Genomic DNA, 27,529 nt, shown 5'->3' with positions numbered 1-27,529 from the left:
ACGCTCCGGGCTATAAATCCTCCCAGCAGCCTTTGCTCCTCCACCCTGTCCTGGTCACAGGGGTGGGGGCTGCGGGGGGAGCTCCACCGCCCTGGAGAAGCGTCCGCACCCTCACTCAGCCCTGCCCGGGCTGCACTTCCCTCCCCAGCACCAGCGTGGTGCTTTAGCTGCTTCTGCTCGCTCACAACTAGGTGCCACGACCACAGGCCACCACGTGCAGGGCTCTAGAGCTGATGGTTCTAGAACACACACAGAGGGCTGTGTAGCCTGGGACATGGTTCTGTCACCTTGCTGGTGTATAAGAATTCTGATAAATTTCCTTAGCAATTCCAACCTTAAGTTACATTCTAAGCTACATTATGATTGGTGGTTTGTTGTGTGTTTTTAAGTGACGTAATGTTGACCTAAAAGAGATATAGAGGAAACAAATGTTTTACTGGTGGTCTAAGTACATATAGTATCATGTACCAGCTTATCAGAAATCCCATATAAATAGTATCACTTAATGGCTTTCCTGATTTCCTGTTAGCATCAGAATGTGAGAACAGGGAGTATGTTTCAGGTGCTTTTCTCTTATATAGGTATGTACTAAGCCTGGAACCTCAGTCCAACTTAATGAACCGTTGATAATACAACTGGCCTCCCCTACTCACTGCACAGGACTGGCATCTGCCTTTTGTTGAACCTAGGTAATAACTGGCTAAAGAAGTGCCCTAATACAGAAATCCAAAACTGAAAACACAGACGTCACCCTTCCCCTTGAAAGGAAAGCATATATTTGCAAACAAACACAAAACTGGTTTCCCAAGTTTATTAAAAATCAAAGAATAGAAAAACTTTACATAAAAATATGTCAATTTTAGCTTCCACATTGTTGTCCACACACAAAAAAAAGTCGAAACATGATATCTTTTAGTTAAATCTGTAGCACGAGACCACAGTGGTAGCCAGGCCAATTCATTTGGTTCACCATGACGGAAATGGAACATGGTACCGTGTCTATAAATCAAGCTTTAAAATGCACCCCCCACGGGACACTCGCCGCTATCCCCGTAGTGGTTTCCTTAATGTAGGTTTACAGTCAATATTGCTAATGCGTAGAGATTAGTACAGGCCTACAGATCAGTTTTTATAAATATTCTTTATCAATAGGTTCACGATTTAAATATTTTTAAATATTTTTGATAACTTCCGATCATCAAGAACTGCAGACACAATGTGCTACTCTATCCTGGAATGCCTCCTAGAGAGCCTGCAGCCGCAGTCGACAGCTCCCAATGACAGTGGGGGCCAGCCCTGCTTCCAAAGGCAGACGCAGACATTTTAAAGCTTGTCCTTGCTGGGTGTCCGTCACATTCAGACAGCAATCTAGAACTCCCCACTGCTGCACATCCATCAGGTGTCATGGTAGCAAGTTCCTCATCTCAACATTCTCCACTAGTGGACTTCAAAGACCAACCTACCTGTAGTGTTTAGCAGGGCCAGAACCCCCAATTTTAAAAACGGGAAGTCAGATGGCCTACAAGATGCAACCAACTCCCAGGACAACTGTGGTGCTCCAAAAACTCAGGGTTAGGCAGGATGGGTATTCTTGTTCAAAAAAAGGTAACAAAGACAGTGGTTGTTGTGGCAGAATACACTTGCATAGTATACCTGTATGCTTCCGACGTCGGCGCCAGCCGCTCCCGGCCCCAACGCTGGGCTGTGCTCTCCTGCAATACATTAAAAATACTCCCCGCGGTGCACTGAGCAGCTGAAGAACTTCTCCTATGTTTGCTCTTAACAGAACGAATGCATACTGCTATGCAGATTCCCAACGGAATCGACAGAATTCCTTTCTCCACATTCCTAAAACTGGGTACCACGGTCCGCGATGACACTCACCAGACCCACCATCACAGGCTAGTTACTAAAACTGACTGAAGCATTTCCAAGTTCACATTTTTTTTTTAGATTTTATAATGTGACCACCTTTTCTCCCCTTAGAAAGTTATACTTCTGGCACTTTAAATGCTGGATTTGTTGTCTAGTTTAAAAGAATCAAAAACCAAAACATTAAAACTCAGTGGTCAGAGCAGGACAACAGCATGAGGCCCAAGGGCAGGGCCGCCAGCAGAACGTCCCATGGCTTCAGAGCGAGCCCCTCAGACCCCGCAGGGCGGCTCGGCTCCTTCTCTCACGTCTGACCAAAAGAAAAGACATAAAAATAAAACCCCCAAGCCCCTCCTCATGGTGTTTGTAACGATGCTCCTCAGACAACAGCCGACGCAATGAACCCAACTTAGAAAATGCAACTCGGGAAAGGATCTAAGCTCGTTTAAAAAAATTCCCTCCTCCCTTAAATATAACTTATGTGAAAATATGAAATTAAATAAAAAATATCTGAGTTATTGCACAAATCATAAGTTTTCAGTATTTACACAGAAAAACAGTTCTGAAATTTCAAACGAAACGTGAGGGCAGTGACACGATGACCTCCCAAGCTTATCCGTGGAGGAAAGACACACGTACGGGGTTTGATCTCCTCTGCTGCTTTGACAAACGCGAAATGAAAATACCAAACTGCAAAGGAACAGACACCGGCTGCCGTGGAACTGCAAGCGCACGCTCCGTCCTGCAGTTCCCGAGCCCGACCTGATCGGCTGAATGAAGAATCGTGGGAAGGCAGAAAACAACATCCACGTTGAATAAGGCTTCACAGATGAGCACGACGAGCTGTTCTTTAAGATGGACGTGACCACCACACAAAGAAACATGCAGAGTGATCCGCGGCAGGGCCGCGTGCCCGGGCTGACGTGCTGGACGCTGGTCTGGGCCCCCGCCGGCGCCCGAGGCGGCTGGGCAGTCTGCGGGAGGGGTCGGGGAGGCCGGCGCAGCCAGGAGCCATTATCTGCTGAGACTCACGGGCAGGCTGTCCCGCGTGTGTGTGTGTTTTTTCCTCCTCCAGCCAGTGCGGTTATACTGGTGGTGTCCACGGTTGCCCACGGGGGGCCGCACGCCCCCGCTGCCCACAGAGCTGTAGCTGCCGCCCTGGGTGTGGCCGTGAGAGCCCTTCATGGACAGTTTCATGCCGTTGTGCTGCTGGAGAGACAAAGAGCAGCATTGGAGCCAGCACTCGGACACCGGGCACAACACTCACAAGTCACGAGCCACACTCGGCTTGCACTGAGACAAACAGCACCCTTCCCGCTCAGGGACTCTCTCAAGGTACGAACTGCAGGCTGGGATCAAACTACACACGCTCACGAGAATCACACTCCTAACTCCTCCTGTTTGCCACAGAAATAAGAGGCCCCTCTTGTTTTCTACCCCTGGCTGCGACCTCTGGCACCACACCTGTGAGCACAGATGCCAGGGCCCGGGTCAGCGCATGCTGCGGGGTGTGTGGGTCACCCCCGAGCACAGCCCTGCACAGCAAAGTCCCCACGCAAAGCGGGCTGAGAGAAAACACAAGCAGGTCTCGGGAAGATCTCAGAGCAAAATGAACAGGAGGCGGCTGAGCAAGGAAAGCCAACACGCAGTAACGAGGGCTGCCTTCCTGCCACGCTGCAATGCATCCAGAGCGATTCTACCGGCTCAGCAGTAACTGGAGGAGAGCTCTGCTGCCACAGGGTGGACAAAGCCGAGAGGGAATGTTCTGCTACTTAACTCTCGAGTACAAATAATCACCAGGAATTAGTGACACAGGGCCAAAGAGCCAAGCCTCAAGAATAAAAAATTAACAGGCAAATAGGATTAGATAAGAGAGAGGGCCTGAATGGAGTAACAGGTGTGTGTGCTCATGAACCACACGCTCATGAATTATTCATGAATCCATGAATAATTATTTTAAATTATTTTAAAATAATTTAACATTTTTAAAGTTTTATTAGGAAAGAAAAGCAAACATGAAGCTGAATGACCAGAAAATAAATTGCCTTTCAAATGATCTCTCTGGAATTCTCTTTGGAGGAGAAAATGTACAACACTGCCTCTCATATAGCGGCTTCGGTGGATGTGTGGGCCACAAATGCCACGTACCTTATGATACAGGTGAGGGCTCGACAGTGGGTTGGGGGACGCCGACGGAATGGCCGGGGAAGACATGTGGTGGACGGCTTTCAAGGATGCAGTTCCTTCAACACCAGCTTGTCTGCAAGGAACAGGGGCAACCCCTAGGGTCGGTGGAGGTATAGTAAACCTGGTCTAGGAACAAAACAGAGACATTATAGGTACCAAACCAACAAAAAAACACCATCCAACCTCTAAAGCAAGCCCCGCAAAGGGTGGAGCTGCTCACGAAGGGCAATTTGCGTAAGGGCTTGATAAAGCAGCTTATGACTTACTATAACCGAACTACTAGTATTTTGTTCTGCATTGAAAATATACTCTGCAATAGCAATTACAATATGAAGTGTGCCCAGTAACTCAAGTCATAAAGTTTGAAATTCACTAATGACCAAACAACCATTGAAAAAAATTAGTCATCAGAATTCCAACTGCCACTCAGATGTCTGAGAAGAGCCCCAGGGTGAGTCCCCTGCTCTAGTGCTGCAAGGAACACCTTGATCGGAGCCCAAGGATGGGATGGCAGTTCTTCCCAGGCCTCTCTCCAGTTCCTGGGATGCTTCTGCCTCTGGATCACCCATCGCTCTTGGCAGCAGAGGGGCGAGACCCCTTCTCAGACTTGGGACAACTGTACTGGTCCCATCTTGGCATCAGAAGCATTTACCCCTAAGACCTCAAGGGGAGTGGACAGAGCAGGAGCTGTGGTCCTCACACGTGGCTCCAGGGGGCTGCAGAGCACACGCAGTGCCTCTTCGTGACACTATTAGAAGTGGGTGGGGGAATCCCGTCCAGGAGCCCAGGCCCCCAGTGTGCCTCTCTGGGCAGGGCCAGGGCCCCACGCCACACCCACACTCTCCCCTCAGAGGAATGCGTTCGCCCTCACAGGGGAATGGGCCTCCAGGAAAGCAAGCTCCACCCATGGGGTCTCTGACAGCTGAATGCCCACCAACTGTGACGGTCACCGATTTCATCCCCACCAGACTTAGCAGCCCGCCCGGAGTGGGTGACTTCAGCATGCTGTGAGCTGCACAGGACAGACAACGCATACGATGTTTAAACATGGGATGTTACTTAATTATTCCACTGGAAACAACATGTGAAAGTGGTTTCTGAGCTTTGTCTTAACATTTTAATGACTTTACTACTTTAGCCTGTTGGCATAAAATGAAGACGTGAACATAAGTGGCAACCTGGCCTGAAATTTCCTTAGACACTCTAGACCCCCAACCCCACAGTCTCCCAGCCAGAGCCACACAAAAAGCCACAGCGTGTGACCCTGCAGCTCAGTGGGGGCTCTCAGCTCTCAGCGCTGATCCCTCAGGAGGTTAAAATAAACACCTCTGTGACACAGTCAGGGATGTCATGGCCAATTTGACTGTAAAAAGGCAACCACGTTTCTGTGGCAGAATTTACTTTAATAACGTAAACAACTGCCGCAGGACTTTATGTTCCTGTGATGGGTAAAGGCCTGTAGGATATGACAGGTCTGGCTGGGCCGTGCTGTCCAGCGCCGCGCCAGCCATTCCAGCAGCTCCTCGAGGGCTCCCAGGGTATGCCGGAGAACGTCCTCCCCAGAGCAGAGAGCAAAACGCCAAGAAAGGAGTCAATATATATTTGCATGTATCTACAACATTTTACACTCACATTATAACCCGCTTTCAGAAAATGGCTTTACTTTACTTCAAGTAAACTAATGTGATACCTATACATACTCAACTCATGTACAGTTGGGAAGTAGATACAAAATGTAATATCTATAAAATTCTCCTTTAGACTTCTAACTTCACCTATATTTAAAAAACAGAGCGCATATTCTAACAACAAAAAAAAAACCCTAAAAATAATGCCTAACCAATAACATGGTAAAGTCTAAGTTCACATTAAAACTTTTTAAAAATCTAAACACTGAGATTATGAGAAGAAAGCAGGGACAAGTGTCCACTGCTGCCTGGGCACAGGCTGAACGAACAGCATCAGTGTCCCCGAGACGACCCAGGACAGTGGGTCTCATGCTGGGCACCAAGGTAATGTGCAGAAAGACGGTCAAGTTGGCCCCTTCAGAAGTCAGTTCAGTACTCAACAACCACACGAGTCTCCTCGCTGCTACAACTCTGCACTGTGGACCTCAGCGTTGGCAGCGATAAAGACTGTCTTTTACAGAACGACAGGAACTACATGCTATCGATCCACAAAAAGGACTTTCCTACAACAAGACAGAAATGAGGAGGAACCCAATCTCCTCTAGTGCATTTCACAGCCCATAAGCTATTCCCTGGGGCCCGTACCTGATTGTTCGTTGTCATGATCAGGGTTCTAGACGCAGTGGACTGGGGCTTGCCGCTGGGCATGGGCAAGGCAGTGGGCAAGCCGGCCATCAGAGGAGTCGGTGCTTGCAGACTGAACTGGTAAACGCTGGGTGTTGTGCAGGGCGGTGTGTCCGAATCCTTGAATCCAGGACAAGAAACAAGCACAGCTGAAGCACAGAGGTGCAGTGCCCTGTGCCTGCATCAGGCTAGCTATGAGGGGTTAGCAGGTAAGCGTAACTTCTGAACAGGCAGTCTGACTCTACCCAGACTTCCTTCAGGTAATTTCAAAACTGAAAAAGAATGTTAAAGGAAATACAGAAGAGACACCTGGACTTAAATGTTATCTCCAAATAGACTTTTAAAAAACTACTGAAGGACGTCCACTGTGGTTCAACGGTGGACAGTATCACTGCTCTTGATGGGTCACGCGAGCAACAGAGGTTCTCAAGGTTCGCAATGGGCCACCCGGCGCAGACTTCAGGGCCGCCTCCCACGCCCCCACACACACATCAAAACTGAGCAGATGACAGTTTAAACTCGCTGCTACGGATGTTCACCAGGCACACGAACCAGCCCAGACACATGCAGGTGGCGGCGGGGAGGCCAAGGGCACACTCACAACGTCACTTCCGGAAAGTGACGACACCGAAGAAGCAGAGGAGCCCGAGGAGAGGAGCTGGGGGCTGGAGAGGGACAGGGTCAGACGCTGGCCGTAGGGCGACTCGGACTCCCGGCTCTGGGTCTGCTCCCCGTTGCACGTGGCTATTCGCTCTTTTATCTTGATTCTGCTGTCTGCGGGGGAGGAGGCCAGGCTAAGCACCGCTGTGCCCGTGCGGCCGCCGGCACGGTCACTGCCAAGCCACGGGTGCCGCTCACGTGGCCCACAGGCCGAACGCTGAATTTTATTAAATTTTAAGTTTTAAAATTACATTTAGTTATTTATTGGAAAACATTTAAACATGTAAAACTTAGGTATGTAAATCGTCAACTGTGAAGTTCATGAAATCTAAATACAGACCAAGTGTTTCTGACGAAACTTAGCATCCTAGTAGGATGTGCTATCAGTATAAACACATACCGGATTTCAAAGACTTAGTACCAAAAAAGCCGTAAGACATCTCAATAATTTTTATGTTGATTACATAATAAAATATTAATATTTTAAATTAGGTTGAATAAAATACCTTAAAATTAATTTCACCTGTCCCTTTTCATACTTTAGAATTCCACATGTGGCACGCCTTACATTTCTACTGGACAGTGCTGGTCTCGATCGTACAGTTTTACTTCAATGCTTATCAAAAAAATTATTTTCTTAGCTTGGACAATTTACCATTAAGGGACAAAGATACTTCTGCATTAGCACATCAGATGATGGAGATTAACACGAATAAATTAATCTCTCACCAAGACCTGGCGACGGGTGGATCTTGCTGCCCCACTTCTCCTTGATCCACTGCCGGTAGTCGATCACTTCCTGAGTCACCTTGACGATCCTGCCCAAAGTACTGCAAAGGGACATCACGGACATCAACACAGGATAGCAGGTACCAGGGAGCTGACAACCCCTCTCGGGTAGCTACTTCATACTTACAAGTCTTCTTTGAAATGAAAGATAGTAGGAAAAGAGCTGAAATACCTTTACAAAATATCTATGCCTTGTCACGTGTACGCACAAGTACACCCTGAGATCACAGTACATGTAGAAGTCCTTGAACCTACATCTATCTACAGAAGATTGTTTCAATCCAGTTCTTGAGTAAGGGAGCACAGCCTTCCCACCCATGACGGTCAGGAAGCTCTGACATTTCCACGTCCCCCTGCACGGGCAAGAATGCAGAGATGCTGCCAAGAGACACCGAGTCACAGGGCCCAGAGCACCAACTGAAAACACTGAACGGACAGAGTCTGCGAAACCCATGCAAAGTTCTATTGCACCAGCACGAGTGTGCGGGGAGGCTGCCGAGCCAGGCCTCAAAGGTGCATCCATTCCATCATCCACCCGAGGAGCAGCAGGGATGCACCATCTCCATGGCCACTCTCGGGACATCATCCTGCCTTTTCCACTCCCATCTCCTCACCCCCCTTGACCCATCATAGGAGCACAGGGGTCAAAAATAAACATCTCCGGCTACCAATATACCACTGCAAAAATGTCCCAAAATGTAGAATGAGGAGCAACTGCACACAAGAGAGAAGGGTAGGGCCTGGGTACACATGTGCCTGTTCTCTCAGAAGCTGAAAGTTCATGTTTTGAAGACTACTTGGAGAAAAAGCATCATGTGCCAAAGTTTTAAAAGACAGAAATCACTTCCCCCAAAACAAAATACCCCGAAGAAAATATCGACTCCCCAAATAAGAAATTTTCAACTCTCAACCATGGATGAGTCAAATACAGCCATCCTCGATTCCTGAAAGGTCTTCTTCCTTCACCAACACGTTCAAGTTCTTCTAAAATATGATAGTGTAACCCCTAATAAACTACATGGCAGTAAATAACACAGGAGAGGTGTAACTACCGCCCCATAGGTGCCAAGGGCCCAGAACAGACATAGGGCTTGTGTTACCTCTCAGAATCTCTGTTTGGATAGGACCTGGCGAGCGGCGACACGGCGTGGCTGAGGACAATGTAGGCGTAGTCAAAAACCTGCTTCACTTGCATCGCCCCGTAGGAGCTCCGGCCGACGTCGTTTCCTGCAACAGAAGGCAGCTGGCTGTCAAGCACCACCAGAGACACTGAGCCATCACTGGATGTTTCTGATCTTCTCATCCCAGTTATTTTGAAGGTCCTCACCACTAAAACACTCCCAGACCGCACCAGCGGAGGTGAATGAGGCCAACAACAGACACATGTGGAAACTGGCCCCTGCAAATACACCGCCAATCACAACGCGCAGCTCACGCTGTGCAAGTGCAAGAGGCCCAGTCTGCACCACCACATGCCATGTGGTCAGGGTCCCCCTCCACGGACAGAGCCATGTCATTCACAGAGGGAGCGCCAGGTCATGAAAAAGTCTGCTAACTCTCCAGGTGGCAAAAAACCACAAGGAAGCCAAAGACACTGTCACGCAGACCACCAGCAATGACCTATCGTGAGTGATGACCTGAAAATTGAGTCATTACAGCGACCCGACAGCTGCAGACACAGAGGCCATTTGACCCTGAGGACACTGCAATTCAGTGAACACTAATGAAACCTGCAGGAAATAAATCCTTCACAACAGAATATTTCAGGTCTGGACTCCCAGGTGTTGAAACTGGATGGACAGCAAATCAGATGAAACCATCACTAAAGTCACCAAGTAAGTCCGTCAAAAGGAGCTTAATTTTTATAAGAAAATCACTGTTCTGAATTTTAATTTACATATAGTTCATCATTCACAATTCAGGTTAAGTATGGATTTTTTTAAGGAGGTATATTCTAAGCACTGGAATTTTATCTTTTCTAGACTTAATAACATAACCCAGTGATAATACGGGTCTTTTGTTTTTCGAGGACGTTTAAGCAGACGTTTGAAGAAAATGTAAATGTCTCCCATTTGACTGATCCAACACAGACAAAAAGACGGATGATACACTGCCACACCTGCTACCAGGAAAATCACATTTAAAAACAAAAGAAACAAAACACAACAGTTTATTTTCTCTCAAGTGATTTTTAGGAAATAAAAATCTTATACCTTAGATGCCACAAAACAAAAATAAGCATTAAATATGAGGATATTTTCTAAATGTATAGAAGCTAAATAATACAAAATACCAAATACAGATGCAAAAGACAAACTAGAAAAGTAAAGCATGGCATGTATGACAAGAAAGGCTTCCCTGGCACCTACAGGACTCTGTGCCAGGAGGGCGGCCAGCAGGCAGTGGGCAGCACGTGGAGCCGTGCAGGAGGGAGGCACAGGGCGAGGCACCTGGGGCTGGCGTCCTCCACCCCATGCTCCGCCCTCTGTCCACCACAGACTAACTCCAACAGAAAGAACAAGGTCTCACCTAGCAGATGCTCATGGAACACTTGGGGACTTGGCAAATAACAATGTGTTTAACCCCACAAATCATTAAGAAATGTATATTAAATGAAAATTGATATCACATGGTTTTATCAGATTGTCAAAGATTAAGAAAGACTGTCACCAAAGTTATGGGGATATAAGCATCCTTAAATACACCAAAAGGAATAAAATTGGGAAAACTGGATCCCAGCCTCGGGCTCTTCATGTGGCAATCCTTATAAAAAAATGTGACCAACACACATAGGAAAAGGTCTAGGATACATTGTTATGCAAAAATCCAAGCTGCAAATCTGTTTGTGCTGTGGGATGTCATTTAATTAATGAGATGGCAATAATAAATATTAATACCCACATAGGAAAAAATTGGAGAAATACACACCCGATGGGAAGAGATCATCCTTTGCTTTTCCATGTTACACATTTCCAATAAGTGAAAAGTTTATGGTGAATATGTAATACTTTCATAATCAGAACAAGAATTTTTTCTTAATTCTGGCTGATTACAGAATATAAACAGCTTAGAAGACAGTAAGTCCATCAGAAGCATTAAACCAGGAATTCTGAAAGTGGCACCATTAACCCTGCTAGTGAAGGAGTACCCTGCAACAAGGGCAAACAAGTTCATCCTGGGCTCTCAGGGATCAACCCGCCTCCGGTGGCCAGTGCCCCACGAGACCAGTGCAGAGCCACACGCCCTTACCAGGCAGCAGGGGGTCCTCGATGCACAGCATCGACGGTCGGTACCCGCTGGTCATGGCTTTCATGATCTCCTCTTTGGCGATATAGGCACCTCCTTCTTTTATTCTAATACCAGTTTTCAAGTAGTTAAAATTTCTTCCATAGAGTTCAAAAAATTCTACGAGAAGCATTCCAAGGTTTTCATCCGCTCTCCGGGCATCAATTCTTGGATGTAACTGTAAAAGCAACGCATCGACAATTTGCATAGATTCAAGTCATGTACTACAGCAGACAGCATGCAACGAAATCTGCTAGCATCTCTTCAAGGACACAGCATTGAGCGGTGCTCACTCACACACCAGCAGGAAACAGGGGTAGCTGCAAGGAGGCACTAACTGAACCTGGACAGCTTCCGTCAACAGGAGTGTTCAAAAGAAATAAATGTGCTAATCTGAATTTTATTATGCTTTTTTGAACTTGGTAACCCATACAGCAACTTCCCACAAGCCATCTGATTAACCACAGTTGCCACATACTGGTGAGTAAGTTGACCACATTCTGCACAACTGAGTCATCTGGACAGAGGATGTAACTCTAACAATTCTAGTCACAATTTCGTTATTCTAAAATATAACCAATAGGGGGCAGCATTAGATTGAATAGTGGAACAGTATCTCAAAAAACCAGAATGTGAAATGATTAATTTAACTGTGTAATTAGTATTGTATCATAATATTTAGAGCAAATTTACATCCTGCTTGTCATACAGATTAGCATCAGCCTCCGTTCAGAGCCACATTTTCTTGAAGCAGGCAATAAACTTATTCTAAACCTAAGCCACGGTCCACTGCAACCTCCAAAGTGTCGCTGACATAACAGACTCATAATTCTCAGTCTTCCAGACATGTGCTGCCCACATGTGGCTATTTCTAGTTAAGTGAATTAAAACAAATCAATTAAAATTCAGTGTGTCAATCTCAGCAGCCGCACTGCAAGAACTCAGTAGCCGTATGTGGTCATCTTGCTGGGCCGTGCAGATGTGGGACACTGCCATCCACACAGAAAGCTCTACCCGACAGCGCCACTCTAGAACATGATGGCCAAGTCCACAGGGAAGCAAATGTCTTCATAAAAGTATAATGATTAAAAATATTTATAACAGAGCTTCACAGGAAATACATCTCCTCAAGCCTACAAGTATTTTTAGGGTTGGGGAATTTAGGCTTCTGAGGATTTATTTGCATATTTCCGCGATACCAGCCTGCCCAGTGCCAGGGTGGCCTCCCCCGTCAGCCAGTCATGAAATGAATTCAGATGCTTTCAACAGTCACAGTGGAGGCAGGATGCGCTCTGGACACTGGGATGTGGACATGGACACAGCAATCGCCCACACTAGGGTGGCCTCCTGTGGGGTCACAGGATCACTGCAAGGGCCCCGAGGGAGGGCAGCAGGAGACACTGGGGATAGCTCAAATACGAGCTGCCATGGCTGCCATGTCCAGCCATGGACAGAGCTCAGATCTGGAGCAAATGGAGAAATCAGTGAAGAACAGAAGGATGTGTTTAGTTCAAAATAATGCCCCAAAACTATATGGGCCGCATCACAGAGGAGAAAGTAGAAAATAAGACAATGTGACTAGAACTGTAAGAAAATAGACATGGAACTCCACTTTCACTAATCTTAAAGCATTTCTGCGAAGACACACTGAGAAAGTCACAATAATTAAAGGTGGTATAACCAGTAGTTCTACTATCAGTAGTATTGATGAGGAAATTGCCAAATTCTGGTCTTAAAACCCTCACTAAGCACAATCACAAATACAAAATTAATGGTGAGCATGGAGGAATACAGTTGTGCAGCACTCATTCTCGTGTTCAGCACAGCTCGCTATGACACCCGGCGAGCGGACGGTGCTCCCCAGCCGGCGGGCAGAGTGAGGGCAGCACACCGGGGTGGGCTGGGGGCTTCGTGGCTGCTGTTGACCTCATGCTGGGACCAGACAAGCGCCTTTAGACCAGGTGATGACGCAGAGGGAAGGGAACCGGCAAAATGCAGGAGCAAGGTCCTAAAGGTGCAGCAGCCCCTGCTAAGGGTCCAGTGCCCCTGCTGCAGCAGGAGATCAAGAATCCAAAATACATCAGCTCAAGCAACGAGTCTGTCACCCTATCCTCAGATTTTGTAAAGAACAGCGAGTTCTTCAAGCAAGGATATGTAAATGGAATAACTAATGTTTCAATTAATTATTGAGACTTAAATGTTTAAAGAGACTTAGAGACTATATGTTTAAAAAGCGTAGGTATAGTTTATCAATACATCATAGCATTTAACACTTACATTTTTTAATCACTTTTAGGAAGGTTTTCTATAGATAGATTTTCCATCATGTTATTCAAGAAAATAAGGACATATAATTTAAGACAAAATATTACTGTTTCATCCATCTGAGAAGAAAAGCTCTCTTTTAAACTTTCCCTCCACATATGGTACCCAACTTTATTCTGAGACAAGTTTTTTTTCAGTATAAATAACAGAGAAGCATCAAGAAAAATAGCTGTTTATTGTCTACCAAGGAATGTATGTTTTCTAAGAGCGTTTCCTTGAGCTTCGACTGACATACACCTATCTTACAGAAGCAAGTATTCCCTACCCTGATAGTTAAATCAGCTACAAAAATAAGCTATAAAGCAGTAACAGGAAAGAAGCACTGATCAAAAGAAGGTTTTATTAGAAAAATTAGATGTCAATCTCCACCAAATCGGAACAGAACAGTGAAGGGAGAGCAAGCACTGCTGGGATTCACGAGGCAATCAATCAGAACATGAGGAACCCACTCTACGCATATCTTAATGCAAACGTTCTCACGGGAAGAGGCATACATACCTGTAGAAAGCTAATGGCCATTAAAATTAGGCTGTATGAGCTAATTCCACCTGTAAAAACTTCATTCAGGTCCCTCTGCAGAAGGAACTGTTTCAATACTAAAATCAAGTAAGGCAGCAATGAATATTTCTGTAAATTCCAAAGAAAAAGATTTACTGATTAGTTCATACACTTCTAAAGAAATTTCACAGGACAGAAATGAAAGTTTAATCAATCTTGTTGCCCTTCTGAAGGCTCTAGGCCAATCAGTCTTAAACTTTAGGGGGGCCTAAGAATTTCCTGAGGGACCTGTGAAATATACAGATTGTGGAGCCCCCAGTTCCGATCCAGCAGGCTGAGTCACCAGGCACAGGGGCTCTGGCGAGTAACGGAGGCACGCATCCTCGTGTTCACCACAGCCTGCTACGCAGGGCGAGCGGACAGTCCTCCCCAGCCGGCGGGCAGAGTGAGGGCAGCAAGGAAGGGCAGCGCACTGGGGTGGGTTGGGGGCTTCGTGGCTGCTGTTGACCTCATGCTGGAGCTAGACAAGCGCCTTTGGACCAGGTGATGACGTAGAGGGAAGGGAACCGGGAAACTGCAGGAGCAAGGCCCCGAAGGTGCAGGAGCCCCTGCTAAGGGTCCAGCACCCCTGCAGCAGCAGGAGATCAAGAGTCCAAAATACATCAGCTCACACAACTAGTCTGTCATCCCACCCTCAGGCACTGAGGCCATCGAAAGTGTGGACCCCTGGGCTAAACTTGTGAATGAGGCACGTGAGCTAGACACAAAGTCTCTTCGTAATAACTAGAAAGAACATTTTAACAAAGCTCTCTAAAATAATTCTCAACTTTACGAAATGGTTACTCAAGAAAAGCAAATCTGAAAGAAAGCTACATAATCTCCAAGTAGCCCTAGAAATAACATTAGAGGACAAATAATTTGAGCGTACAGACTGTATCACTAGAGACTCCTACCATCAGGGGGGAGTCTTTAACGTTTATGAGAGAAGAGACACCCAGCGTGAGAGCTCAAGCCCTCGCACGTGGCGCTAACTCCCCAGTGACAGTACCTTCATGTAGTTCTTGATGAACTCCGCTGCCCGGACGCCAGTCTCCATGTTAAAGCTGATGTCGACTTTAACTTCAGTCTCCTGATCTGTGAGTTTTATTATTGGTACCTATAAAGATTTAATTTTAAAAATTATCCTTTAATATGCAACATTCTTCACAGTCGGGCATTAAAATGTTTCCCAAGTTGTACAGAAGTGTTGGGCTTTTATTCTTATTCACAAAACGAGCTTAGAGATCATGAATGCCAGATTTTAAAATGAGAAGAAAGGGAACTTTGCCAGGTATTGACCTCAGTGATATCGGGAACCCAGGACGACCCACTATCCCGTCCCCAATCTCTCATACAGCTGGCACCTGCCCTGCGTGCCCCAGCTGGCCCGGCTCGGCCCGAGGCTGGGACTGAGCATCAGAAAACGGAGGGGAGGGAGCCCAGGGGGACAGCTGCCCCAGGGAAGGAGGTGGCGGAAGGTGTCTGGGGAGGCCAAGGGTCGCTTGGGCCCCCAAGTATGCTTGGTAGTCTGTTTGAAAACATTCACAGCCGTTTCTGAAGCTACATTTTGTACTGATGTTGTTTCTCTAAACAATTTTACTTTAGGTTTTCACTCTTTAAGACCATTTTACTAAGAAAAATTTCCCCTAAAAATCAGAGAATAAAAACGCTATTTTGGAAGTACTCTCATTAACAAGAATTATCACCAAAAGGCACTCAAAATGAGCCTCATAAAACCTGCCCAAAAAGCATTCAGACCACACTCCACTGTCTCCCCACCCACCAAAACTGTGTTCTTCCTGAAGAAAGGCAATGTTCTGTTCCTTCAGCCTCGAAGGAATAAAGGAGGAGCTCCCTTCACCCAAGCAATCCGGGGCTGGGAGAGGCTTCAGCGTTAACAGAGTGGACACAGAAACAGCTCACTGGGCACACGCCCACTCTGGCTTCAAAACCCACACCTGGGGGCCAACTGCCAAGGAAGGAGGATGGGCCAGCAGGGACAGAGACACGGGGACCTCAGCTTGACCACCAGGCAGGCTGAGCTGTGACTGGCATGTTCCCAGAGAACCCATCAAAACTGCTGCAGAAGCAGCCGCACGCTCAGACACTCAGGCCTCCTGACACCCTGGCCATCCCCAACCCTGGGCTTGGGAGGCACCTTCTTTTCCATCCTCGTGCGCTTACTCCCCAGAATCCCTTCTGGTGCTCCCTGCCTTCTGCTTACGCACACACACTCCTACACTCACAGCGTGAGCCTCCAAACTCTGGAAATCAGCAGTAACACTACAATATTTATTTTTGAGTGCTGTTCCCAATAGACAAGCTTTCACCTTAAGCACAGCCTCACCCCTGGGCTCCTGAGCCCGCAATGACATGCTGACCATGCCCAGCAGCAGCGCTGCCAGGCAACGGCTGGAACACAGCACAGGGAGCACAGTGGACACAAGTGCCTGTTCTCCTCACAGTCCACGGGGGCCCTCGCGTAACAGAGGGAAGGGGACTTAGTGGCCAACACGCACAGTAAAGGGCCACGGGGGCCAAGCACTGCAACAGCTACTCGAGTACTGCCTGTCCTCCAGAATGCTCTGGAACTCAGGACACACAGGCATGACCCTTTTAGCTCCTCCACATCTAAACCATGATACTTGGTCAGAAATCCCCACCCACCCTGCCGCTTCGAGAAGCCTAGTCTCCCTCGACTGGGCACACATGGAGGGCAGAGCCAGAGGGCCTCGGACAGCTGAGCTGCCCACCTCGCCCGTAGGCCCCACGTGAGGGGCCGCGGCACAGGGCAGCGGAGGGGCAGGCACGTGGCGCGGCGCTTGTGCCCACAGTTGAGGCCAGGGCTAATTGAGGCACCGTACGCCTCACACTGGCTGTTTAACCCACCTCATACTAATCGTCACACCTCTCTGTGCCTCAGTTTCCTCACCTATAAAATGTGAACAACAGCGTCTGCCAACGAGAGCAGCTGGGAGGACCAGTGCAAGGCGGCCAGAGCTCGCGTCTGGTGCTAGACGGCAGGAAAGCAAAGGCCCCATCTGGGAGACAGGCCTGAAGGAAGGAAGTGGTGTCGGCCCCTTGCTCTCCAGCCCACGTGCCGGTGACACAGGTGCATGCACTTCACTAAAATTCAACAAGATGTCCACCCGGTAGCTGTACATTTCTCAGTGCATACATCATTTTTAAAAACTATGCCCCACGCCAATCAAAAGCACCTAAGAGTTAACACTCAAGGAACACAGGGAACACCTCCTCACTGTACCACCACATGAGCACAATGAAGCTCCCATTTTAACTTCTGACAATCCACTCAAACACGACAACGACGTTAATCACACTTCAGTTGAAACACCAATTGAAAAATGCAAGGCTACCTAACAGCACAGGTGAGCCAATAACTGTCATACCACAGGCAGGTGACTTCCAGTTCCTGAGCTGTTTCTAACCCTGGACTGACATAAACCTTAACGTACACACCAGAGCAGTCTCGTCTTCAAACTTCTCACCACGGTAAGAGGTCTTTCACACATGGACGTTTTTTGAACAAAAGGAACTCATATGTTTTTCTCTCTTGAATACAACTTAGCCAATGGTAAACATAAATGCCATGGCTTAGTCACTGAGCTGCGTGACCTAGAACAGGCAGCACCTGAATGTTACGATATCTCGTTTCGCACATTAACCTCCTTTCCTTGTTCATCCTGACACAAGTAGACACAACCATATGTTTAATGGCAAGAACAGTCTGACAAGCTCACGAATTCCAACAGTTCAGACTGCCACTAAACATGTTCTTGGCTGGTAATCATGATTATAAAACAAAAATGTAACAAGCATGATTATACTGAAAGTAGAGAAGTCTTCAAAAATGTAGCCAATAACTGCCATCAAACACGAGCTAGTCGTGGAGGTGCAAGACATGATGCCCACGTAGCGCGGAGGCCCTGGCACGGGGCGGATCCGAAGCCCAGAGCTTACCGTAGCTTTGTCCAAGACTTTGATGGAACATGGCTCGGCCACGTTGTGCTTCCGCAGGGCCTGCTCCAACAGCTGCAAAGGAGGGCGCTCCCATTTTCCAAAGACCACCAGATCTATGTCGCTGGACAGAAGAAAAACTGCACATCAACCACTGCTCCCCTCACACGAGATGACACAGGGACAACACGTGCCACAGTACCGTGCCTGCATCTCCTCAAAGGCCAAGACATAATCCCAACAAGAGCACTGCCCTCAGGGAGATGCAGTGCAGTTTATAAATGACAGAACTTCCTCACTTAACACTGATAGGCTCTTGGAAACTGTGACTCTACGGTAAACGATGTATAAGGAAACCAATTTTTCTCCTCTTCAACACATTAACAAAATGATGTTGAAGGAAACATTCATTATTCATTATTCATTATTTGAGGACCTTCTATACATTGTTTCACTTACAGTCGCAGTTTCCAAGACCCTATGGACAACACTGAGGATTTGCGGTATCTGTGACATAAGCTAGAAAGTAAGAAGGATGAAAGAGCCTCCCAACAGCACAAGGTAACTGAGGGGCTGAGATGAAAATGCCTGACCCTCCAAACCAAGCCGAGGCCCCAAGCTTCCTGGAACCCAACTCCCACACTATCCACACCGATCACTGTTGCTGACCCAGGGATACCTTGAATCTGTCCTATTCCCACCGTCCCTGACAACACCAACCCCCAAATCCTGAGATTACAGCCTCTTCAGTCTCCAAACTCTATCAGTGGGTTAACAGAAGCTAAACTTTTAATGAAACAATACATATAAAATTTATTTGGATATCAAGGAGTACTTAAAAAGACTAGAAAACAATTTTAGAATGCAAATTGTTTGACATTTTTCTCAGATAAAAATCCATACTGCTTAAGTAGAATTTTCCTTGAATCTTCATTACAACATAAGATCAGTTTTTTAAAAAAATGCCCCAAAATATCTAACTGCATTTACTTCCCATGGTCCTCTCACTCATCTTCTGTTTACAGCATCCAGCATTTTTGTACCCCAACAAGTGCACAGAGGAAAAATGCAAAGCCATCAATTCACTAACATATTACGAATCTGAATTTTACTTCTGCCAATTTTCTCTCTGTGACCCCTAGTATCTTCCTTTAGCTGGCATTCCTAGCCTTAGATTCGGTCACAAAGAAAATACTTTCGGCCCTTACTATACACACACACACACCATCCCCACCCTGAAATATGCATAAACACTAATCTGGTACTCACCTAGTTGGAAGATAGAGACCTGTACTAAAGCTGCCAAATATCTGTACCTGAAAGAAATAGTGATTGTTTTAAGGTGTGTACTACAATTCAAGTAGTCCTACTTCCATTACTTCTTACCAAACAAAAAGCCTCACTATACCTTTGTGTAAAAAGTAAAACTATTTTGGAAGTTGGTGGGAGGGGGAGGCAAAAAACAATCCTACGATGAACTAGAAAATTTCCTTTTTCTTTAAGTTAAAGACCTGTCCGAGAAAGGAATTTCTAAAATCTCAATATTAAGAGGCAACTTGGGCCTTACCCCACGCCCACACAAAGCTGAGGACTTTTCAGAGCCAGTGTCAAACCCTCCAGCAATCTCTCAGGCCCAGAGCCAAGGCCCCAGGCAGGGCTCTGTCCCAGGTACTGAATTTTAAAGCCACAAATGTATTAGTATATCATTTTAAAAGAGGAAGGAAACCAAGTCGCTGCCCTTGCACTGAGAGCACACGTGTCCCTCCCACCCACTGCGCACTCGGTGGGGCGGGGCTGCCCGGGGCGTGGGTGGGGAAGGGGTGCCGAGCACGGGGCTCAGGCTGCCGAGCAGCTCCACAGAGGGGTGCTCATGCTGCCTGCACCAAGCACGCCCGAGTGCCCAGGCGCCTCCTCTCAGCACACACCTGCCTACTCACCGTGAAAGTGCTGCGTGAGGAACACTTCCAAATGTCATGAAATGAACACAAGTCATATACTATATGGGTGGCGGTGAAATGTCTAACCTTAAGGTGAATTTAAGTAATCACTTCATTCCAAAAAAACCCCACAAATCCCTTATGCTGGGGGTCCTCACACTGGGGTGTGCACACGGATGCTGGCCCCAGCGCAGGGGGGCTGATGCTGCAGGTGAAGGGCGGGCCGTGCATTCTAACCAGCTCCCAGGTGCAGCTGCCCATCCCCAAACCACATGTGGAGAACTGCTGCCTTGGGCCCATGGGAAACAGGGCGTGGATCCAGGTGACACAGCAATCACAGGTGCGTGGACGCACCCAGGTGTGACGGGACGTTCAGCACAGACGTGCAGAGAGTACTCACATCAGCCGTCGGCCAAAGATCTTTAACTACAGTTTCGATCCGTTTCACCACCTCTCTTCTCATGGCTGCTTCTTCAGGACAAGGGGACATGAAGTTGTAAAAGTCAATTATTTCTTCATGAAGTCTAGTGAGTAAGAGAGAAAACACACTAGAATTACAATTGAACTTAACCAGGCTTTGCATTCTGTTACTAGATCAGTATGACAGTAAAACACGTATCTGGCTATTTAAATCCAGTTTCTTTTCTCCTCTCAAAGTATGTAATGAAATGAAGATCATGGTGGACAAAATCACACCCTGTGGCTTAACACCACAGAGTCACATGAATTTTGTCAATACCAAACCATAAATTGACAAGTGGCCTTTAAAGGCTTATCCAAAGGAATCATCCCAGTGACTTTACATTAAGAAAATGAGCGAATGCCATCCATGAAAGATTTCCAATGGACAGCACGCTTTCCCAAGGTGGGGCCCACGCTTGGCACCACCCCGGTGCCTCACACTAAGAGGCGCCAACAGGCCTGAGACAGGCTGACGTGCAGGGTGAGACGTGGGAGGCAAGAAAGAGGCATGTGTGTCCTCAGGAGCCCAGAGGCCGAGCTCAGCAGCCCAGGTCTGCCCAGGCTACCTGCTGACCCTCCACTAAATCCCATATTCAATGCATCCCAGTCTCCACACAGAGGAAGAGTCCCTGGAGGTAGGAAAGCTCGACCTGATTCAAGTTTTCTCTCCTCCAGATGCCAACAAGGAGATCAACAACCAGACTCCTAAGGCAGGAGTTGGCGTGGGCCTCTCCCTCCACAAGGCTCAGGTGCGAGGAGAGAGCTAGGAGATGCCTCACATCCTGCCTTGGGACACTGCCCTCCAGTCCCCCCTGGGCTCTGAGGTCAGCCCTGAGGCTGGGGGACCAGCCTGCGCAGTTAGGTCTCGGCCCAGCACCCATGTGAAGACTGCAGGAAGAAAGCGCCACCATCCGCTTTCACTTTAAGGGATTAATTAAAGATGGGGCCAAATTAGCCAATCCTAGGAATTACAACAAATCAAATTCACCTGCTTCCATTCTCAGTTTGATTAATAAAACAAATAGTAAAAGACAAAAATAAAATGTGGTCAGCTCAATAGCTAGCAAAATAGTGTGCAAAACAAAAGGCAATGAAGCTACTCGAGCTAAAATTGAGTGATACATCATTTCACAGTTTGGTTCCCGTTTGAAGTTAACTTCACCTGCAGTATTACCGCCATCCCCCCCACCCAAAAACCATTTGGCATAACCACTCCAAACACTCCACGGTAGATTCAAAGGCTAGTCTAAACACACAGGCAAGACTCTAGTAGGACTCTGGGAGGCCAAGGCGGGAGGACCACTTGAGCTCAGTTCAAGACCAGCCTGAGCAAGAGCAAGACCCTGACTCTACTAAAAATAGAAAAATGAGCCAGGTGTGGTGGTGCACACCTGTAGTCCCAGCTACTCAGGAGGCCGAGGCAGGAAAATCACTTGAGCCCAGGAGTTTGAGGTTGCTGTGGGCTGGGCTGATGCCACGGCACTCTACTCAAGGCAACAGAGCAAGACTCTCTTGTCTCCAAAAAAAAAAGTAAAAAAAAAGCCGACTCTAGTAGGAGGAAATAAATACTAAATACTCTTGTTCACAACACACCTGCAATATCAGGCCATCATTGGAGCCTTATCATATTTTATTTAAAAAATTAAAGGTAAATCTCATCCCAAGAATGGTCCCAATTCAGCCAGCCAGAAGTCCAGTTTTTAATAGATCTGAAAAGGTAGTAAGTCATACAACATTAAGCTAAAATAATTTTTCCAAAATACCTATCAAACTGCAAGATTTTGGGAATAAAGCTTGTATCTTTACAACAACTGCTGAGCACCAGCCGGGCATTTAACTATCTTTTTCCACCAGCTCAGCAGGCCATTTTAAAGTCTGAGGTGTTACCTAAAATTTCCTACTATTTAGCAATGTCAGTAAGGCTAGATATGTCAAGTTAACAGGTTAATGTCCACACCAGGGAAGAGCCTTTCTCCATCAGCAGGAATGTCCCGGTGGGTCCCCTTCACCAGTCACTGTCGCTGCAGAGAGCCCACCTGGGGGCAGTGCTGGGCTCTCCCTGAGAGCAGCACGGGAGAAGGTGGTCCACAGGAACCACCAGCCACACGCTCTCCTGCACCTCACAGCACTGTTCTGAGGCCAACAGGGAGTACAGAAATTCAGAGAGATCCTAATAAACACAGGCTTAGAATGATTAAGCAACTGGCCCAAAGTCATGGAAGAACACAAAAACTAAATTTCTAGTCACATCCTCCAAATTAACACATTAAAACATCTTGAAAACAGGGCATTCCATGTGTCAAAGGTCACTCCAGGTCGCCACACGCAGAGTAGAATGCATTGTCACTTTAACTTGTGTGTATCTGAAATAACAGCAAGATAAAACAGCCCCCTCCACCGCTCCCAGGACTGGTGCAGCAGCGTCCACGGAACCCCCTGCTCAACACTCCAGGAAAGGAAAGAACAGGAAAGTAACACTTGCAGCCCGCATCACACCACACCAGCATTCTGACACAGAATCTTTTTTATCGAATGTCTGTTCACTTGCTCAGAGACCAGAGGGGTGGCCTAGCCACCCTCCCCTACGTCGGAGCGATGAGCACCCAGCGGGGCATGCCCACATTCCCTGAGGGATAAGCGTGTCCAGGGGAATACAGAGGCCTGTTCCGGTGTTGTGTCCAATCAGTAAGATACATTAATAACTACACCCACTTGAAATCTGTAATAATTCAGACCGTAAATTAGCACACGCCGTAACAAACATTAGATACATAGTAAGAGTCAGGAATATTCTTGTTTCCCCTTCTCAGAACAGAAGGCATGCTGCTGGTAGACCAGCCCGTTGGTGTCTCCTGGATGAGGGAGCTGGACAAGGCGGCTCTGGCTGAACCTCACCACCTCCAGTCCCCCAAGCAGGGCCCAGCAAGCCCCTGCATGACTCCCAGAAGTGCCCAAGAGCAGAGGACTGCAATGACAGGTGGTGACAGCTGCCGTCTCAGCACATGGACATGGCAAAGTCTAACAAACATCAATATGATGACATCCAGGCAGACCGGAAAAGGCCCAGGGCTGCCCCCTGCACCAGCTCTCTGCGGAACCCTCCAAAGGGGGAGGGGTGGGGGCCAGGCAGCAAGGTGGGACCACTGACTAAGCAGAGAAGAAGTGTGAAACAACCCGCACCCTGCACAGCCGAGCCCCTCTGCCCACGCCTCCAGCTGAGCCCAGCAGCCTCCCCAGACCCCCGGCTTCCTTGCGGCCAGGTGCTGACCAGCTGGGGCCCGTCTCTGTCAGGCAAGGCAACCTCCAGGAGGAAAGGATTCACCAGCTCACTACCTGACCTCGTAGCGAGCAGTCCCTGGGTGTAGAATCAAACAAGTAAGTTTTGCTAAAATATTTTGCTATGACCTTGTCATTACTGGTCTACAGTTCCCATAACATGACATCAAACATTATCATTCTGGAAATACTTTATCCTTGCACTGGACAACTTGATTTGTTAACAGAAACCACTTAAATGGTCAGCTATCCTTTTAAATGTAAATAGTTGCTAAATATTTTGTTATTTTATTCAATAATAACATTACCAGTTTCTGCTGCTGCAAGCTACTGCGTATATGGTTGTGACAACATACTTTCCCAGCTAAGTGCTGTCAACTGCCTGCCTCAGCGTCAGCTACAACCCACTTCCTTTTTTCGTCTATGACTTCAAACACTGAATATACCCACAGGTTCAATTCTCCAAAAGTTTTCCACAGAATTATGTCAATGAAAAGTTTTAATAATTTTTACTAAACAATAAAAAAGGTGAAATAAGTTTATGATTCTCACATATCAAAACCTGTAGGGAATTTCACAGCTGACAAGATGCCTACATAAAAACCACACTACAGTCCCATCTCCACAGACAATTTAGTCATCAATATCTTTTAGAGCTCAATTTTAGTTAAGCTCACTGGCAGTCCCCAAATCGAGGAAATTTCTATGTAGTGATCATCACAGAAAAAAGTTCCTCTATGACAGTTCACAGAGGTAGTGTCCCAAAACCATCAGGACACAGCGATGATCCAAGGCAGCCCTAGACATGCCATCGAGCTCCTCCGCGACAGGCCAGCTGCACGCGGGCAGCAGCGCAGGCCGGACCATGCCCCCTGCAGCTCTAGGCAGCCGGTGAGAGCAGGACAGCCTAGGAGGGCTTTCTCACATGGAGGGCAACCTGCACAGAGCCCTTGGGCCTTGTTCTTCCCTCTTCACTGAGTCCGGGGGCACTGACCTGGGCTGGGGCTCCAGAAACTGTGGTAGCCAGGTGGCCTCAAGAAGGCAGCCAGGTGCAGAGAGAGGAACGAGGGGTGAGAAGGTGCGCTAGCCCCCAACGTGTTCAGACCACCAGTACTTCTGTTATTTGTTGCCACACCTAATCTTGATGCATTAGCCTGACACTCTCCAGCTGGGGGAAGTTCTGCATGATTGCAAACCTCATTCTCAGCTGAGGACCCCAGGGTACAGATCGCCATGGGACCCAAGGACGTGTGCCCGGAGCACCACGCCCAGAACCCAGAGCGGAGCTTCTGACTGCTCTGCAGGTTGGCTTCCAGCCTTGTCTTAGGCTTTGTCATCAACCTGGGTTTGCTGTGGTGCATGGCAAGCAACGGGATCTGTAGATGCGGTGAGCCTCTGCCGGCCTGTCTAAGAGGTACGATCCTGAGCCACCAGCGATGGCCACTGGCTCACACAGGTCAGGTGTGGCTCTGACTGCAATCTGGAGGAGTCTCACCTGATGCACCCCAGTGGAGCAAGTGCTGAATAATTCACTTTCTGGTTATCTTAATAAAGATGGAAATGTGAGACCCAAGTTTTCAGTGAATTTTCATTTTAATCATGAAAATACTGGAGAACAGACTTCTGAAGCATTACTTTTGTAAGTATGCTTTTTTACTAAAAATTAGAGAATAAAGTTCATTGAAAAATAAAAGATAGCTCTCACTCACAATCACTACTCGATAAGAGTCCAAACCCATTCAAAAGGTAACGCCTGAATTCTCAATTTTTAGTAAATTTTCCAAATTTCTGCTTTTGGTGCCAAAAATCAACATCAGCAATGTTTAGTATCTGGTACATTCTTGCTGTAATTATTTACGACACCCAACTCACAGAGCTAGCTTAAGAGCAAAAGAAGGATCATACAGTTACAGATCCAAACTATATAATTTCATAGCTAATAAAGCTATTAATGAAAAAAGATGACCCATTTCAGGAGGATAATTTTCAGCTTTGGAAGCTGAGCTAAGGGGATTAAGCGGTTCCCAACTTGGTCTAAATTTGAGCCAAAGCCAAGGGAGGCCTGGTTGGTTCTGAAGGGGGGGCGATGGCGTGAGGCAGCCCCCAGTGGTCCCTGGGTTCTCGAGCGGCACCCCCGGCCCTGGGCAAAGCCGGCCTCCCCCTCTCCGCCCAGAGGCTCTGCTCACTTCTCCACCAAGCACGATTTTTAAGTTGTTCAAAAGTGACTCTTTATACTCAACCCAAAAAGGCAGGCAGCTTCGCTGCAGCAGGTGAAGGACACAAAGCAGCAAGGGGCACAGAGGCAGAGGCCACAGCCCTGCAGCAAAGACACTTATTCAAAATAAAACACTTCAGAAAGAACAGGGACAGAAGAAATATGCCAAACACGAAATAACTCCAGCCTTCCAGTGGGGAACATACAATGAATGCTTTGCTTATTTAGGACGTTCCCCTGGATTTTAGATCCAGAGGCTTCCTCTAAGCAAAGCAATAGTCAAAGGTCAGATTTCATTCAATATTTTTCTTAAGGGAAGAGAAACACCACAGAGAATGAAGGATCCTCCTCCGTGAGGTTATGAGCAGTTTCAGCACCAGAAACCCACTGCACACAAGGAGCTGCACTGCAAGTGCTGGTGCTTGATTTTCCCGACCCACTGAGGTTTCAGAACTCTCAACACCCAGGTCCCCAGTTCTCTCGGTGTTGTCAGTCATGTGCCTCGATTTACCTTTAACACCCCACTTATGAACTTCATCAATCTCAAATGCTAGGGAAAAAGTGGTTTTATGAACTGCATGCAACTTCAGTTCCCGATCTTTTCCATTACAATGTAAAACGCAGTAGAAGATACTGGAACCTCGTTAACTGTTAATTCATTTTCTCCCACTCGCTCCAACTCTTCCTTCAATAGCCTTAAAACCAGTGGTTTCTCAGAAATTGGACCTCACTCCCCTCAGCTCCACAATGCTCACTATCCGCATTTTGCCATTTCACTATTCCTTAGTGAAAATATTTGGAGTTAACGACTGTAATTTTATAGATTTTATAACATGCTTTGATGAACTTACAGTAAAACAAGTGTTTCACAGACTCCATCTACTATGCTGCACAGATAGGGCCTGGATTAGCGTTTACTTCTTGCTTAGCAGAAAGAACAGTTGTTAGGCAGAGGACAAGGACGAGGACAGTGAGGGATGGCTGGACGGCTCCTACGACTTTGAGGACTGGATGATCCTCTTTAAAGCGTCTGTTTACTGATGTAGTTAATGAGCTAGTTATAAATCATTTTTGTTTCATTTTAGTTGTATTACAATTACTATCTGCACAAATTAGAAAACCTTGAATCAGGCCTTCAAAGGTGAATTTTTTTTAAATCTAGGCTCAAAAGAAGTGGAAGGAAATGGACTTAAACTGTAAATGAGAACCCTGTGTTCCCAGGGCTCCCAGTCAGCTGCTTCCAGAGGCTGCCTCAGCCCGCCCCCTCCAGCAGGGACCTGTCTGCCTGTCTCTCCACACAGAGGCTCTGAATGGAGCTGCCAGCCCGAGTGTGAATGGAGGGGCAGGCAGGGCCCTGGAGGAGAATCTGCTGTGGAGGGAGGGCCTGCCAGCTAAGCTACAGGCGAGAGGAGGAGGACGTCACCGCACCCCTCCCCCAGGAAGAGCAGGAGCTGGGCCAGGAGGGGGGCTACGGCCCCGTGAGGCAGCCAAGACCAACTAGCATTCACAGAATTGCCAGGACAGAGGGCTCTGCAGCTTTGGAATCAACGTGGGAACTATGATCCGAGCAAATTTAGCTGCCAGCAAAGGTGAGCCGTCTCTCCCCTTCTTTCACAGAGTCCTCCCAGGTCAGGCACACAGGACCCGGGAGCAGATGGCTGTCCAAGGGCCTTGCAGAACCTAACCGGAAGGTG

At 47.3% G+C, this 27,529-nt stretch overlaps 1 protein-coding gene across 2 annotated transcripts in view; it reads right to left on the bottom strand.

Annotated features, from left to right (window-relative positions):
• Window positions 1–797: 797 nt before the first annotated feature.
• Window positions 798–27,529, bottom strand: part of TENT4A (terminal nucleotidyltransferase 4A) — a 41,457-nt gene continuing 14,725 nt past the window's right edge. Inside the window, exons 2-13 of one of the 2 annotated variants that reach the window (XM_045565677.1) lie at window positions 20,283–20,406; window positions 19,215–19,261; window positions 17,949–18,069; window positions 14,977–15,084; window positions 13,929–14,057; window positions 11,070–11,283; window positions 8,921–9,047; window positions 7,761–7,861; window positions 6,973–7,145; window positions 6,333–6,491; window positions 4,021–4,185; window positions 798–3,081 (exon numbers count right to left, since the gene is read on the bottom strand). In XM_045565677.1, the coding sequence (XP_045421633.1) occupies window positions 2,887–3,081; window positions 4,021–4,185; window positions 6,333–6,491; window positions 6,973–7,145; window positions 7,761–7,861; window positions 8,921–9,047; window positions 11,070–11,283; window positions 13,929–14,057; window positions 14,977–15,084; window positions 17,949–18,069; window positions 19,215–19,261; window positions 20,283–20,406 (1,663 nt within the window). In that variant the 3' untranslated portion in view covers window positions 798–2,886. The remainder of the gene's footprint in view (window positions 3,082–4,020; window positions 4,186–6,332; window positions 6,492–6,972; window positions 7,146–7,760; window positions 7,862–8,920; window positions 9,048–11,069; window positions 11,284–13,928; window positions 14,058–14,976; window positions 15,085–17,948; window positions 18,070–19,214; window positions 19,262–20,282; window positions 20,407–27,529) is intronic. The other variant, XM_045565678.1, reaches the window with a different exon arrangement.

The sequence above is a fragment of the Lemur catta genome, chromosome 12, assembly GCF_020740605.2.
Source record: "Lemur catta isolate mLemCat1 chromosome 12, mLemCat1.pri, whole genome shotgun sequence".
Lineage (NCBI taxonomy): Eukaryota > Metazoa > Chordata > Mammalia > Primates > Lemuridae > Lemur > Lemur catta.
Note: the sequence above shows the minus strand (reverse complement) of the source record. Positions and strands in the feature narration are given on the sequence as shown.